General features: G+C 41.4%; 1 protein-coding gene across 1 annotated transcript; it reads left to right on the top strand.

Annotated features, from left to right (window-relative positions):
• Positions 1-2,648: 2,648 nt before the first annotated feature.
• Positions 2,649-9,157, top strand: LOC123138303 (MADS-box transcription factor 22). Its single transcript, XM_044558253.1, has 8 exons — positions 2,649-3,097; positions 4,914-4,992; positions 5,910-5,971; positions 6,068-6,167; positions 6,257-6,298; positions 7,372-7,413; positions 7,520-7,674; positions 8,851-9,157. Exons 1-8 carry the CDS (start codon positions 2,916-2,918, stop codon positions 8,873-8,875), a joined length of 687 nt encoding a protein of 228 aa, XP_044414188.1. The 5' UTR covers positions 2,649-2,915; the 3' UTR covers positions 8,876-9,157.
• The last annotated feature ends 5,882 nt before the right edge of the window (positions 9,158-15,039 follow it).

Below are 15,039 nucleotides of genomic sequence, written 5' to 3'. Positions count from 1 at the left end.
TTCTTGGTCACATTTGACTATGTACCGAAGTTTTTGATTTGAATGACCAATAACAAACGGCCCATGGTTCCTAATGGCATAGTCACACAACCATATCTTGAACTCTACCAAAGAACCAAACCTGATGCCTTTCTTCAAATGAGCATTCTCATCCTCATTTTCTGGTCGAGGATCACTGAATTTGGGGCACGACGTTGGCTCAGACAACCAGAATCTCAGCCCACCGTCAATGATTGCATTGTCCGCAAGACTCACATCTCTAAACAACGGCGGCCCTCTCTCCTTGCCGGTCACCTTCTTGTAGATTTCATTTTCTTGCGCAGTCAACCCATCCTCATCCAATTCTTCCTTCGGACCCTCGTCATCCGAGTTATACCCACACATACGGTTATAAGGGAGGGTACGGTCCATGTCTTGTTGCCGCACAATGACATCCAAGTTACCAATTGGATTGTAATGGATCTCTTCATTCTCCGAGTAAGCATCCTCTTGAGCAACAATAGCATCATCATCAACATGACCACTAGCATCTTCTTCAACATGAGGAATAGCATCTTCTTCAACATGAGGAATAGCATCATGACAGAATACTATGGCGCTAGCATTCATATGATCTTCATTGGGTTGGCTACTTGGTGGTTGGCTAGAACAATTGGGGATATACACCTCGGCACTATCATCATGTATTGGGGAGGATGGATTGCGGTTGAGATCAATTTGCAAGGGAGGAGGAGGATCAACCTTTGTGGCAAAGATCTCAAGAGACTTGTCTTGTGATGCGTCTACTTTTTCCTTGTAGACATTCCAATACAATTGGGAGGTGATGGGCATACTCTTTAATCGGGACTTTACTCCCAATCCAACGTCATACCTCCCAATAAGCTTAACCTCGGCATTTGGGTCATTCCAATGTAACACGCTTCTCACTTTAACTACAAGATCATCAAAGCTTGGACTTGTGTCAAAAATCATAGCCTCTTCCCCTTCATCGTCATTTTCAAGCATAAATGTCGTCTTGTCCAAATAATGAACATTTACGAGCTTATGCATCTAAGAAATTGGAAACAATATAATCAATCCATATATGTCATCCAGCCAACTCAAATGCACAAATTAACTAAATTTTGCACAAATTAAACAAGTAACTACTATTCATACTCAAGTTAACCTAACCATTAACCCTAACCCTAACCATAACCCCAACATACCAACTATAGCCCTAACTCCCAACATAACCCAAACCCTAACCCTAACACTAACACTAACCCTAGCCATAAATGCATCATAAATGCACACAACAAGATCAACACCTAGGGTTTGCAAAGAGGTGATCAAATCCACACAAAACAAAGATCTCAACCAATCAAAAGGAGGGAAAATTGGGAAGGTACCTTGGGTGATGAAAATGATCCGGATCCACCGGTGAAATCTCAAGCAAATGGAGGGGATCTAGTGGGGGTTTGTGAGGGGGAGAGAGGGGGGAGAGGAGCTGAGCACGGGGAAGCAGATGAGTGAAGAAGAAGAGTGATGGTGGGGCCCACAAACCAGCCCCTCCCCACCTTATCCACCACACAGGACCCTACCGCCAGAGGCTCCGGCGGTAGGCTTCAGTACCCTACCGCCATGGGTCCTGGCGATAGGTCCTTTTCCACGTCAGGCCCGGCAAACGGCCGTCAGGCGCCGTCAAGGCACCTACCGTCAGGGCCATTGACGGTAGGTTGTACAATCCTACCGCCACAGTGCCTGGCGGTAGGCGAAAGGGTCAAATTCCAAAAAAAATTCGAAGTAGGGTCAGATCCTGAAATAGTATAAAAAAGGGTCAAAACACGAAAATTTACCCCACGCGCTGGAGTTGGCCTAACAAAAGGAGAGACAGCAAATGACCTACAGGCAGGAAAGAAAACGAGACGAGGCAAAAAGAGAAGCACGGGTCCGGAGCACCCAAGCCAGCAGCGCGGCGCAAAGAATCGTGGCCGGAACAGGCCGCCTAACCCGCATGCAGCCAAAGGAAACCGAAGCGAGAACAAACCAGGGAGTGATCCTCTGGAGTCCGGAGGGAGGGAGCCATGCAAGCCACAGAGTGGTGGCCGGAACAGGGAATCCGGGCGTCTGCAGTGGCGTACGCGGCCGTGGCCGTGCGTGACTGCTGCCCATGCCCATGCAGCAAGGAAAGGAATCAATCCCCCTACGACTCTACTCTGCTGCCACGCTCTGGCTTCCCTTTTCCTTTCCGGCCTCCCTCGATCCCTTCCTTCCTTGCTCCTCCGTCCCGCCCATCCTGCTACAGTCAGTACTGTTCTGGTCCGGCCGCGCCATCCTTTCCATTTCCGGCACCCTCCCCTTCCTCCCCCCTTTCCCCCATCCATCCACCCACCCACCCCCTCCCATCCCCCCGCCCAGCTACTCTACTCCCAACTACAGGTAGCCAAGCCAGCCGTCCACTCCCCTCTGCGTTCCGGCGGGCCCCGCGCCGCAGTCGCGTGTCGCATGCATAAAAAATGACTGGGCCGGCAGGGCCCTCCCCCCGTGCTTGCGTGGTTTAACGTCCTGATCGCTTTGTTTATGCGCCTAATAAATCCTCGCGTGGGCTCGCCCGGGCCGCGGTTGGCCCGGTTTTTATTAGTAGTACTCCCTCGTTTGCCAATCGGAGCAAAGCTAGCGCTGGTCCCCGTCTCGAGACCCCAACCCCCCGCGTCGCCTCCTCCACTCCACCTCCCCCTTTCCTCTCCCCTCCTCTCCTTTCGCATCCCTCCCTCCGTCCCCATCGCATCGCAACCGCCGCATCGACGAGTGAGCCGCGCCAGCACGGTATTCCGAGCCTGCCTGCCTCGGCGCGGGCGGTGGCGGGGTGAGAGAGGGGGAGGGGGCGGGGAGATCGATCGGTCGGTCGGGTGCGGAGAGAAGGAGGAGACGCGATGGCGCGGGAGCGGAGGGAGATAAAGCGGATAGAGAGCGCGGCGGCGCGGCAGGTCACCTTCTCCAAGCGCCGCCGGGGCCTCTTCAAGAAGGCCGAGGAGCTCTCCGTCCTCTGCGACGCCGACGTCGCGCTCATCGTCTTCTCCTCCACCGGCAAGCTTTCCCAGTTCGCCAGCTCCAGGTGCATACGTCCCTCCTCCGCGCCGCTCGCTCGCCTCGGTTCCTCCCCTCCCGTCCCTTCTCGTCTCGTCTTCTCGCGACGGCATGTAGATCTGCCCGCCTCTCTTCCCCTCCCGCCTTTCCGGGCGCAGGATCCGGCTCGTCTAGGGTTCATGCTGCGCCTTCTCGCGGGTCCCGTGTCAGTTTCGCGTGCTCTTCCGCGTCTCGCGCGCCCGGCGGGGATCATGCGACGTGCTGGCGGGGCGGATCGCGTTGCTTGGCACCGCCCGCAGCGGATTTTCTGGTTACGTTCCCGGATGTCGTCTTTCTTGCCGAAATGGGGATTTTAATTATTTCTGTTTACTGTAGTAGTCATACTCCTGTAGCTGGTTGCACATTTCTGTTGATTTTCTTTTTTCTTTTCCCGATCGAGCGGTGTGTTACGAGCATGCGCGCCTCTGCGAGTGCTGCGGCTTCTGTTTATATTTGCTGCGTATGTTTATGCATCTTCAGTCGCGGTGTTTTATCGTCGGTTCTTGCGCGCCTCGAGTGCTCCGGTGGGGCAAAGTTGCGCCTGCTAATTGCGTACGTACGGCCGGACTTGTGATTTTATGTGCTGCTACTCGTACGTCGCATCGCCCGCTGATTCTAATGGGACTTCGTGTTCTGTGCAGTATATCGGTTACTGTTGTTCGATGAGATATTATTTGTACTCTTGCACGCATTGTTCGTCGCCTCTTTTCTTTTCTTCCTTAGATTGGGTTTGGGTGTGAAGGCTTCCTCGACGGGAGAAAGCAATGATATATATATTTGTGGTCCATAGATTGTTGTGCTGATGTCCTCCACTTGTTTTGTTCAGGTCCCCATTCTCTGCCGTTCCGTGTGGCCGTTGGGGGATAATTTGCCGTTGTTAGCTACTGTACCTGGTATTCTAACACAGTAGCATCTTGGGCATCATGTTTGTTTACGAGATTCTTATGGACCTTCAAATGACGCATCAGCCTCCTTTAACTTATTATGTGCTGCCTTTACATGTCACCGTACTGAATTTTTCTATTAAAGATGATATAGTCTTAGTTGTTGTATATGTGTTGACATTGAAAAGCTTCCTCAGCTAATCAAATGATACACTATCACCAAAATCATATTTGAGTTTTCTTTTCCTGGGATCATTTGTTTAGCTGAGGAAGCTGTGTGTATGGTCTCAACTTCTTTTACTTGAAACAGTAACTGTCTTGTTAAACAATAGCAATCTTCTAAGGAGTCTCCCGTGTTTTAAGTTTCTTGGATGATTATGGATCATACTGGTGCATGCCAACTTCAGTGAATTATCGACAACCATGCATTTGTCTAACATAGCATTACAAGGAAAGTACTATGACTTAGAACTCTTATTAGCAGTAAACTGTAGAAGCAAAATGTAAGGACATTTGAGTCCAGCATTAATTTCCTCGGCGGTGCATTATAGTATTTACTAAACTTCTATGAACCTGAATGCTACAAGTAATTAGTCCTTGTTTAGGTAATTTAAAGAATAATTTAAATCAGAGTTGAGAGTTAAGAGTTCAGAGTGACTATAGTCCTGTGTGCAGGTTAACATCAGAGTTCAGTCTTCACTTTAACCTAACTTCATACTCTTGTTAGTGATTTCTAGTAATTTGATGGTCATTGTTACAAGGGACCTTGTTACAATGAACTGTCAAAGTGACTATAGTTAATGTACCTAGTATGCCCCTGTATAATTCTGACATCCCTATATCACTGTTATTTTAGTCATTTCCTTTTTTATTGATTAGTTGTAGCTTCATGTCGTACTGATATTGCCTTTCCTTGGACAGTATGAATGAGATCATCGACAAGTACAGCACGCATTCTAAGAACCTGGGGAAAACAGACCAGCCTGCTCTTGACTTGAACGTAATAATCACTTCTCACCCTCAGAGATGTTAGCCAGCAAATTGAAGTTCTGTGTTTGTAGTGTCCAAATACTTGTGAATCTACATAAGCAATATAAGGATGTGGCCCAAAATAAAATATCTTATATTCAAGGCCTAATCTAGCACAAACCTTCGTATAAATGCATTTTCCCCATCTAAAACCATTGAAGCGAAACTTTGCTATAAAGAATACTTGAAAGTTGAAAAGCAGTATCTTCTATCGCAAAATGCCAATGGCGGGCAACCTTGATGGAGGTGGTTATTTTGAAAAAGTCAAAAACTCATATTTTGAAGTTCCAAAAAATTCTGAAAAAAAATCATACACGTTCATATGGATGTATCCTACATGTATGCAATTTTTGAAGATGATATATATATGTAGAATTTTTTTCAGATTTTTTTGAAACTCCAAAATCTAATTATCAAATTTTTAAAAATAACCACCTCCATGGAGGTCGCCCGCCAAAAGCTCGCACTCTATCTTCTATACCCTTTTCAAGTTTTTTTTAGTTGGGTGATCGGCCACATATAATACCCCCTCTGTCCCAAAATAACTGTCGTGGTTTTAGTTAACCACAACACTTATTTTGGGACGGAGGGGGTATGATCTAATGATATATAGGCCTGCTATTGTTCATGATAGCTGTAAAAAAATGGTATACTTCTCTTCCTTGTTTTTATTGATGGATGTCAACACTTTATAAAGTAGAACCCTTGGGCACAATATAGGCAAAAGAATTTATCAGCTATTGCAATATGATAATTAATGCTTTTTCTGAATGCATTGATAGTATTCATTTATAAACTCCTCTTGGTATATGAAGGTAGTTGCGATTTGGTTGAGTTAAGTTTCTTAATCAAATTAGTACTGACATGCTGGCGCATTTCTATTTTCAGTTAGAGCATAGCAAGTATGCAAATTTGAACGATCAGCTTGCAGAAGCTAGTCTTCGACTAAGGTTATGTTCTACCCCATTATATTTTTTTACGTGATCCATGCTGAATTTATTTTGCAATTCCATATATAATAATGGCAATTCTTGTCCAACCTATAGACAGATGAGAGGTGAGGAGCTTGAGGGGTTGAGTGTTGATGAACTCCAGCAGTTGGAGAAAAACCTAGAAACTGGTCTGCACAGGGTGCTTCAGACAAAAGTACGGTGACTGAACATGTCATTTTTCAAAGTTCCCTTCTAATCAGGCTCAAAAAGAGCAACTATTTAGTGGGCTGTATGATTTTGCAGGATCAACAATTCTTGGAACAGATAAATGAACTGCATCGAAAGGTACAACTTATTGCAAGATCAATTTTGAAGTCATTATTTTAGGTGAAGAACCATGGATTTTGTTTTAAATAAATAAAGCCTTATACTTTGGTTTAGGGTCATCTACACATGCTTCTCATGTTTTCAGAAACCAAATGTTACATTAATTTCTTACATTTTTACAACCACTGATTCATTCTTAATAGAATATTTTGTATATAAACAATAATTTAGTGTATTGTCCGCTAACAAAGAAGAAATTATTCATGTTTTTGTGGTTAGATAGTACAACTGGATTTTTGCAACTTTATTGGAGCCTTGTCTACTAAAATAGGAAAATAGGGATATGTTCAGAGTCTGAATTCTTGAGCACCATCCTTTTAAAAGATGCAAGCAAATATAACAGACCATGTGATCGAGTGCTTAAACCAGAGAGAAGATAGTACGACAATTTAGTTTTTGCATATGTGGACAGTCTTTTTAACTTTATTATGCCTTTCAGTACCAAAGCAAGAAAGTATATTATTTTCTGTTGTTTACATGTGTAAATGACTAAATATTCTTATTTTATTTTATCCAATATACATTACTTTATCCACCTCTAACATTTTGATGTATTTTTATGTTCTACTTATGGTTTCAGTTTAGCAGACCATACTGTTAGTTATATTTGCTGTCCCTTTTCACCTTATATAAACTTAATTGTTTTGACTGGTTTGAAGAGGGAGGAATAAGTCCCATTCGACGAAATAAAAAACTCAATGGCTAGCTATATACCCCCTCCGTCCCAAAATAAGTGCTAAAGTTAGTACAAAGTTGAGACACTTATTTGGGACAGAGGGGAGTATGTTCTAGTTGATCTGTCATCATTTACCAATCTAGCATGCAAAATAAGGACTACCTTCCACATTGTGGCAGCTATATGCCTATATGAAGGGAAAAGCTTGCACTTACTGCTTGAAAACTGTTGGAAGTTAAACACATAGAGAATTAGATGAACGGTAGAATGTCGATTTATTTTTTGAAGTACCCTTGTGTGTAGATATAAGTTGTAAAACTAATAAATGTTGTGCCACTTGCATATTGTACCACAGAGTTCACAGCTGGCAGAGGAGAACATGAAACTAAGGAACCAAGTATGTACTTGAAACTCAACTTTCTTTAGTCAACATCTGTATTGTTATTTTCAGTGCAGTCCATCTGGATACTAATTTCTATTTGCTTTGTTTTATCTGGATGCAGGTAGGCCAGATTCCAACAGCTGGCAAGCTAGTGGTTGCTGATACTGAAAATATTGTTGCTGAAGATGGACAGTCCTCGGAATCCGTCATGACTGCATTACACTCCGGAAGCTCACAGGATAATGATGATGGTTCTGATGTTTCCCTGAAATTAGGGTGAGTTTCCAAGAGCGATGTCGCTTCTACGAAATTATCAAGTCTTTTTTAATGTAGATCCATATACTCCTTCCACCCCGCAATGTAAGACTTTTTGCAAGCTATGTTAGCTTGCAAAAACGTCCTATATTATGGTATGGAGGGATTAGTTCTGTACTTAGTCACTTGGTATCTATCAGTGGACAGCGGTATAGATATGGATCGCAGCTTCCTGGTTGATATTGATGTGGATATGATCATATGAGCTGAGCTGTGTTAATAAATTCTCAAAAAGAATAAATACTAGAACAATTTTAATATATCCATTATTTAGCTTAGAACTTTGATTTACTCAAAGAGGTTTAGATTGGGATCCATAACCCTAGACGTTATAATTCATATTCCACGGGAGTCTGCAACCTACCCACTGTTCATTTGCTTTTATTTTGGTTGTATTCATCTGTTAGACTTAAGCCTGGACCCAGACTGTATTTAGGTTAGGTTAACCCCTATTAGCAGTTTAACACTAATCCACATATGTAGGATTTCAGAGGAAATATATTTCGGTTTGGATTTGAGCCTAATTCTGATTAATTGGCACCCCTGTGAAGTTGGAACCATTCAAATTGCAAACTCATACTGATTAATTGGCACCCCTGTGAAGTTGGAACCATTCAAATTGCAAACTACTATTGACATGATCTTAGCATCTACTAGAAATAAATCATATTTTTGAGTTACGTAGTAGTGCTAAGCATATGTTTTTTTTTATTTTCCTGCAAACTCATGATAACATATTCACATGGGATATTCATCATTTTGATTTTGATAAATAGTAGAATCTCATGTCATATCTCTCTTTTTCTTGCGCTTGTCAAATTAGATAATTGGATGGCATATTTAGCTATTTGGAATAACCATTCCTTTACCAGGAAAATTTGAATAACCATTTGATGCAGGATACTACAAAAACCAATTTTGCTTGCAGTTGTACCAATTTAAATTACAGAAGATTGATTCGATAGCACTGAAAGATACATGGTTCATAAATTTTTGCAGAAACATGTGTGGTGCATTTTTAAACCAACCAAAGTTTATTTTTTTATTATTCCCTCCGTTCTTTTTGTATCCCTGTTTCGTGAAGGAACTTAGCATTTTGCTCATTTTACATTTACTATTTACAATAATTTCTTGCAGATTGCCCTGCCTCCCGTGGAAGTAACAACGGTTGTCGTCCGTTCGGTTCCTCATGGAGCTGCAGCATCAGTGAAGAAGCTCTTGGGGTTATGGATAAACCTGGGCTGCAATAATCCTGCGGCGGAAGCGAGATCAGTTAACCTGATTTATCATCCTTGTGGCTGCATGATGTGATGCCCCCGTTTTAACTGTTGGTGTTTGCTAGGACCTTGACTAAACTTTTAGAGCTACCTGATGTTCATCGTTGTTGACACTATCCATGTTATGTATGTACCATGACGGTATCTTAGATTATGCTCTATAAATACATGTCTTGGTCAGCGTTCTACTCCTTCCGTCTCAAATTATATAAGCTCAAGTGATCTTATATTTTGGGACGGAGGAAGTAATATTTTGATGAAAAAGAAAGTTGAACAACAATCAGAAGTTTTTTTCCTTTGGCGGGAAGTTGAAGGGCATGTTATCTTGGAATTTATTGATGTCAGACCACCTACAGCTGTGCTGAACTTAGCAAATCCGCCCCTCTAAGAGCATCTCCAATAAATGATGTATATTTTGGTGCTTTAAACTGGTGTAAAAATTTGAAGCACCAAAAAGTGCTTTTTACATCTTCGAAAGAGGCTTAACTCCAACAGATGGTCCAAGACGGAGATTTAAATAAAAGAGCAACTCCAACAGATGGTCCAAAACGAATATGTAAAACCGGCCGGTGGCCGTGTGACTGCTGTTCAGCCATTGTACAGCCGCGGTTTTGCATTCAAATATCACTTAAAATTTGAAATAAAGTGCATCATCATCATCATCATAGTTTGAATCCTAACAAAAGTGCATCATCATCATCATAGTTTGAAATCCCTCTACCAAAAGTGCAATGTCCCAATCAAAGTTTTTCGGCCTATAAATTGAAATGCACATGAATATCATTCATACGGGTCATCAACACCACCGGCGTTGTGAACCGTGGTACGATCATCATCATCACCGGCTTCTTTGTCGACGTTGTGAAGCGGTATAATTTCCACTTCTTTCCTTGGCAACAAAGCACTCATCGTCCATGTCAAGATTGTCATCACCATATTGGGTTTCATATTCTTGTGACACATACTCATGCGACACATGATCATCATTTGCCACATTTGTCGCATGCAAAAAAGCTTCATCATCAAGACTACAATTGAACGTACAAACATTCAACATCAAATTCAATTTGAAACAACAAATGAGAGCACAAATTTTTTTTACCTTTGCGACATATCATCGAACATGTTGGAGGCGGTGGCCGTCGGTGTGGCTACATCTTCCTCCACGTCTGACGGTGGCAGTGGAGGAGGTGGAGGAACAGCTCCTTGGCTGCTGGAGGACGCCACCGCCCGTGGCTGCGAGTCGGCGGCCCGAGCCACCGCGGCTGCCTTCGAGATTTTGGCCGGCTGAGCCGCACTTTCGGCCGGGTTCCGACCGCGATTCGCCGGACGTTTGCCTCCGCCTCGTGCCTTCGTCGCCTTCATAGGAACCGTGGGCCCGATGGTGACCGGCCGGGGCGGCGCGAATCCGGGGCAGCGGGCGGCGGCAGAGGGCGAGTTTGCCGCCGCGACAGCAGAGGCGGCGACGTGGGTCAGCCCACCGGTTGCGGCGAAGGCGGCGGGGTCATCGGCTTCGGCCATGGCGGCGGCACAAGGGGGGGGGGGGCGGACGGGCGGGTCGCGGGTGAGCGGTCGCGAGCGGGAAGGCAAATGAACTGGCGGTTGGTCGTTTCGCGGGCGGCCATAGTTTTACATCACTTGTATTTCGTGATGTAAATTTGCATCAGAAATTTTTAATCTTACATCTCTGGGAGACGATGATGTATTTTTTTACATATGAACCATGTGTTGAAGCAATGTTTTCTGTTCTCGAAGCTCCAAAAGTTTGTTATTTTTACATATGAACCGTCTATTGGAGATGCTCTAAATGACCGTGGATGTGCTCGGTAAATGTCCATGCGTGCATGCGGCCATACACTTCATTTCTTTTCCGTGTATATGCCCATTCATGTGATTGATGGGGATGCACAGAGAGAAAGAAAAGAAATACTCCTAACGATTACATTTTTTTAACGCGAAGGGATTGGATTTATTTAGGTAGTACTTCCTTCATAAAGAAATATAAGATCATTTACATCACTCTTATATTTCTTTTCAGAGGGAGTAGTAGATTGCTATGACATCAGTGTTGCTGCTCACATATCATAGGCCATAGTGTCATACCACTAAGCAAGAACTATAGGGGTGCCTAAGGGTGTGTTTGGTAGGATGCATGGAGGGTGAATGAGGGTAAAAGTTTTCAATCTGACCAATTTTTGCTTGTTTGGTAGAGTGCATGGGCTCACTTGGACTATGCCCATCTAATGCAAAAAAGAGCGCTTAGTCGTGCCCATCGCATGCACCCCAGAGAGGGTGCATGGAGGCAGCCATGTTGGCCCCGACCCTCGTCTCCACCCACCAGACCACGTCCAGATATGTTTAAATTTTCAAAAATGTTCATAATTTCAAATTTTGTTTAAATATTCAAAAATATTCAGAATTTCCAAATTTATTTAAATTTTAAAAAATGTTTAGAATTGCAAAATTGTTTAAATTTCCAAAATATGTTTAGAATTTTAAATTTTGTTTAAATTTTCAAAAAAGAATCAGAATTTAAAAAATAAATCAAAAAATGTTTAGAGTTTGAAATTTTGTTTAAATTTTCAAAAAATGTTCAGAATTTCAAATTTTGTTTATTTTTTTAAATGGACTTTCAGAATATGTTTAAATTTTCAAAAAATAGAATTTTAAAATGTATTTAAATATTCAAAAAATGTAATTTCAAATTTTGTTTAAATTTTCAATAGAAGTTTAGAATTTCAAAGTCTTTAAATTTTTATAAACATTTTTTCAATTTTGTTCACCATTCAAAAACATGTTTGAAATTCAAAATTGTTCAGCATGTCTAAACACATGCAGGCTGCCAAAACAAAGTCTGAGGCTCTCAGCTCAACATGTCTGTGCGCATACACCGCTGCCAAACAACAACAAATGCATGGAATCAACATGTCTAAACTCAGCATGTATCAGAGGAAAACAACTAGGCTAGGTCCATACGTGCTACCAAACACACCCAATGTGGGACCTGCTATTATTGCCGATATGTCGCAAGTAATTGATGATGCTACTTTTGCTACGAATTATGCTTATGAGGATGCTAGTACTTTGCTTAATTAGACTGTGCCACTAGGTGAATTTCTTGATGAACAACTTGCTAGAGCTAAAGATATTGAGAATTCTGAAGCAAATGAAATAACTGAAACTGATGAGATTATTGAAACTGAGAATTATGATTCACCTCTTGAAACTAGTGCCCCTAGATATGAATTGCCTAAGATACCTGAGGGTTATGTTATGGATGGAGAGATAGACAGAGATTTTCTTACTTGTAAAGATAGATATGATCTTAAGAAATTACAATGCAAGTTAAAAGAAAAATCCTTGAATGCTAAAATGAAATATGATCCTAAGTTTGCTACTTCACCCATCTTTATTACTGATAAGGATTATGAGTTCTCTGTTGATCCTGAGTTAATTACTGTGCTTGAATTTGATCATTTCCATGGCTATGAAACTGGAACTGTTGTGGCACATCTCACTAAATTAAATGATATAGTAACCTTATTTGCCCATGAGGAAAAAAATCATTATTACTATGTCCTTAAGTTATTTCCTTTCTCATTAAAGGGTGATGCTAAGACTTGGTATAACACTCTTTCTCCTGGTTGTGTGCGTAGTCCCAAGGATATGATTTATTACTTCTCTAAAAAATATTTTCCTGCTCATAAGAAACAAGCTGTCTTACAGGAAATATTTAACTTTGTGCAAATTGAAGAAGAGAGACTCCCACAAGCTTGGGGGAGGCCTCCAATTACTGAATGCTTTGCGTGATTATCCTCTTAAGAAAAACAAAATACTTCATATCTTTTATAATGGACTAACCGATGTTTCTAGTGACCACCTAGATACTTGTGCTGGTTGTGTTTTCAGGGAACAAACTATTGAACAAGTTGAGGAACTATTGAATAATATATTGAAGAATTATGATGATTAGACACTTCCTGAACCACCGCCTAAACCTACTTTGAAGAAGAGGGGTATTTTATTTCTCAGTCCTAAAGATATGCAAGAGGCAAAGAAATGCATGAAGGAAAAAGGTATTAAAGCCGATGATGTTAAAAAATTACCACCTATTGAAGAAATACATGGTCTTGACGCACCACCACAGGTGGTAGAGGTAAATTATTTTATAAAGTTTGATGAAGGTGATATTCCTTACAATAAACACCCTAGTCAATGCTTGTATGAGTTTGACAATTACATTATAAAGTAAGATCACTTCAATGTTTATGTTATGAAACAACTAAAGCGTAATGTTGATATGATTAATCACTTGAGTGACTTGTTATTTAGAATTACTAATGATGGTAAAGGTGTAGGAAAACATGCTTCTATGGTTCAGACTCAGTTAGAACAAGTTACTAAATCCCAAAGTGAATTGCTTAATGAAATGAATAATAATATGAATGATCATGCTATTAGGGTAATGACTAGAGGGGGTAGAATGACTAAGGAACCACTGTATCCCGAGGGACACCCTAAAAGAATTGAACAAGACTCCCAAAGAATTAATGTTGATGCACCTAGTCCTTCTAAAAAAGAAGAATGATAAGACTTTGCATACTTCTAGTGTACCCGAGAAAGAAAAACCTTTTGAAGATAATAATGATGTCTCCATCTCTGATGCTGAAACACAATCTGGTAATGAACATTCACCTAGTGATAATGAAAATGACAATAATGATGCTCATGTAGATGCTCAACCAGACAATGATAAAGAGCCAGACAATGATATTGAAATAGAACCTGACGTTGATCTTGATAACCCACAACCTAAGAATAAAAGATATGATAAGAGAGACTTTGTTGCTAGAAAACATGGCAGAGAAAGAGAACCATGGGTTCAAAAACCCATGCCCTTTCTGCCTAAACCATCTAAGAATAAAGATGAGGAAGAATTTGAACGCTTTGCTGAAATGCTTAAGCCAGTCTTTTTGCGTACTTGTTTGACTAATATTTTGAAGATGGCCCCTTATGATAAATACATGAAAGGTATTGTCACCAATAAAAGAAAAATGTCTGAAGCTGAAATATCCACCATGCTTGCAAACTACTCTTTTAAGGATGGAGTACCTAAGAAATTAGGAGATCCAGGAATACCAACTATACCATGCTCTATCAAAAGAAACTATGTCAAAACTACTCTATGTGATTTAGGAGTTGGTGTTAATGTTATGCCTTTCTCTTTATATAAAAGACTTGATTTGAATAAACTCACACCTACTAAAATATCATTGCAAATGGCTGATAAATCAACTGTCACACCTATCGGTATTTGTGAGGATGTGCCTGTTGTTGTTGCAAATGTTACTATCCTAACAAACTTTGTTATACTTGAGATGCCCAAGGATGACAACATGTTGATTATCCTTGGTAGACCCTTTTTTAATACTGCAGGGGCTGTTATTGATTGCAATAAAAGCAAGGTCACTTTTCATATCAATGGTAATGAACATACGGTGCACTTTCCAAAGAAACAATTTCAAGTAAATGGTATTCATATTATTGAAAAGACTCTGACAATCACTATTGGGAGTTTTCAAATTCCTCTCCCTACTGTTAAAAACAAATATGAAACACTTATAATTGAGGAGATGTATAACCCCATTGAGGTAACTTAGTGTTTTACGAAGATTCTTCGGTTTCATGATAATCGGAGGTAGTTGTTAATAAGACTTGATCAACCTTATTAATGGATTATTTTCAAGAGGCATGTGGTCAATGAATTTAGTAAGCACAACCTTATGTCCCTATCTTTTCTTCCTGTTATTGTAGTTAAATGCAATAAAAGGTCATGATTATCCTCTTTTCTGAATAATCCGTGCAATAAAAAAGTGCCCAGAAATGAAAGTGCTCACAATGACGTGAAAGTTTTACATGTTTTTTCCTGAATATTTAAGAACTTTTGGCACTTAAACAACCCGGGGGGTGCCCCAGGTGCCCATAAGGCACCAGGGCGCGCCTACCCCCCTGGGCGCGCCCTGGTGGGTGGTGGGCCACAGGGACCCCC

This window comes from Triticum aestivum, chromosome 6B (genome assembly GCF_018294505.1).
Source record: "Triticum aestivum cultivar Chinese Spring chromosome 6B, IWGSC CS RefSeq v2.1, whole genome shotgun sequence".
NCBI classification, from domain to species: Eukaryota; Viridiplantae; Streptophyta; class Magnoliopsida; order Poales; family Poaceae; genus Triticum; species Triticum aestivum.
This window is presented reverse-complemented; position numbering and strand designations above follow the sequence as displayed.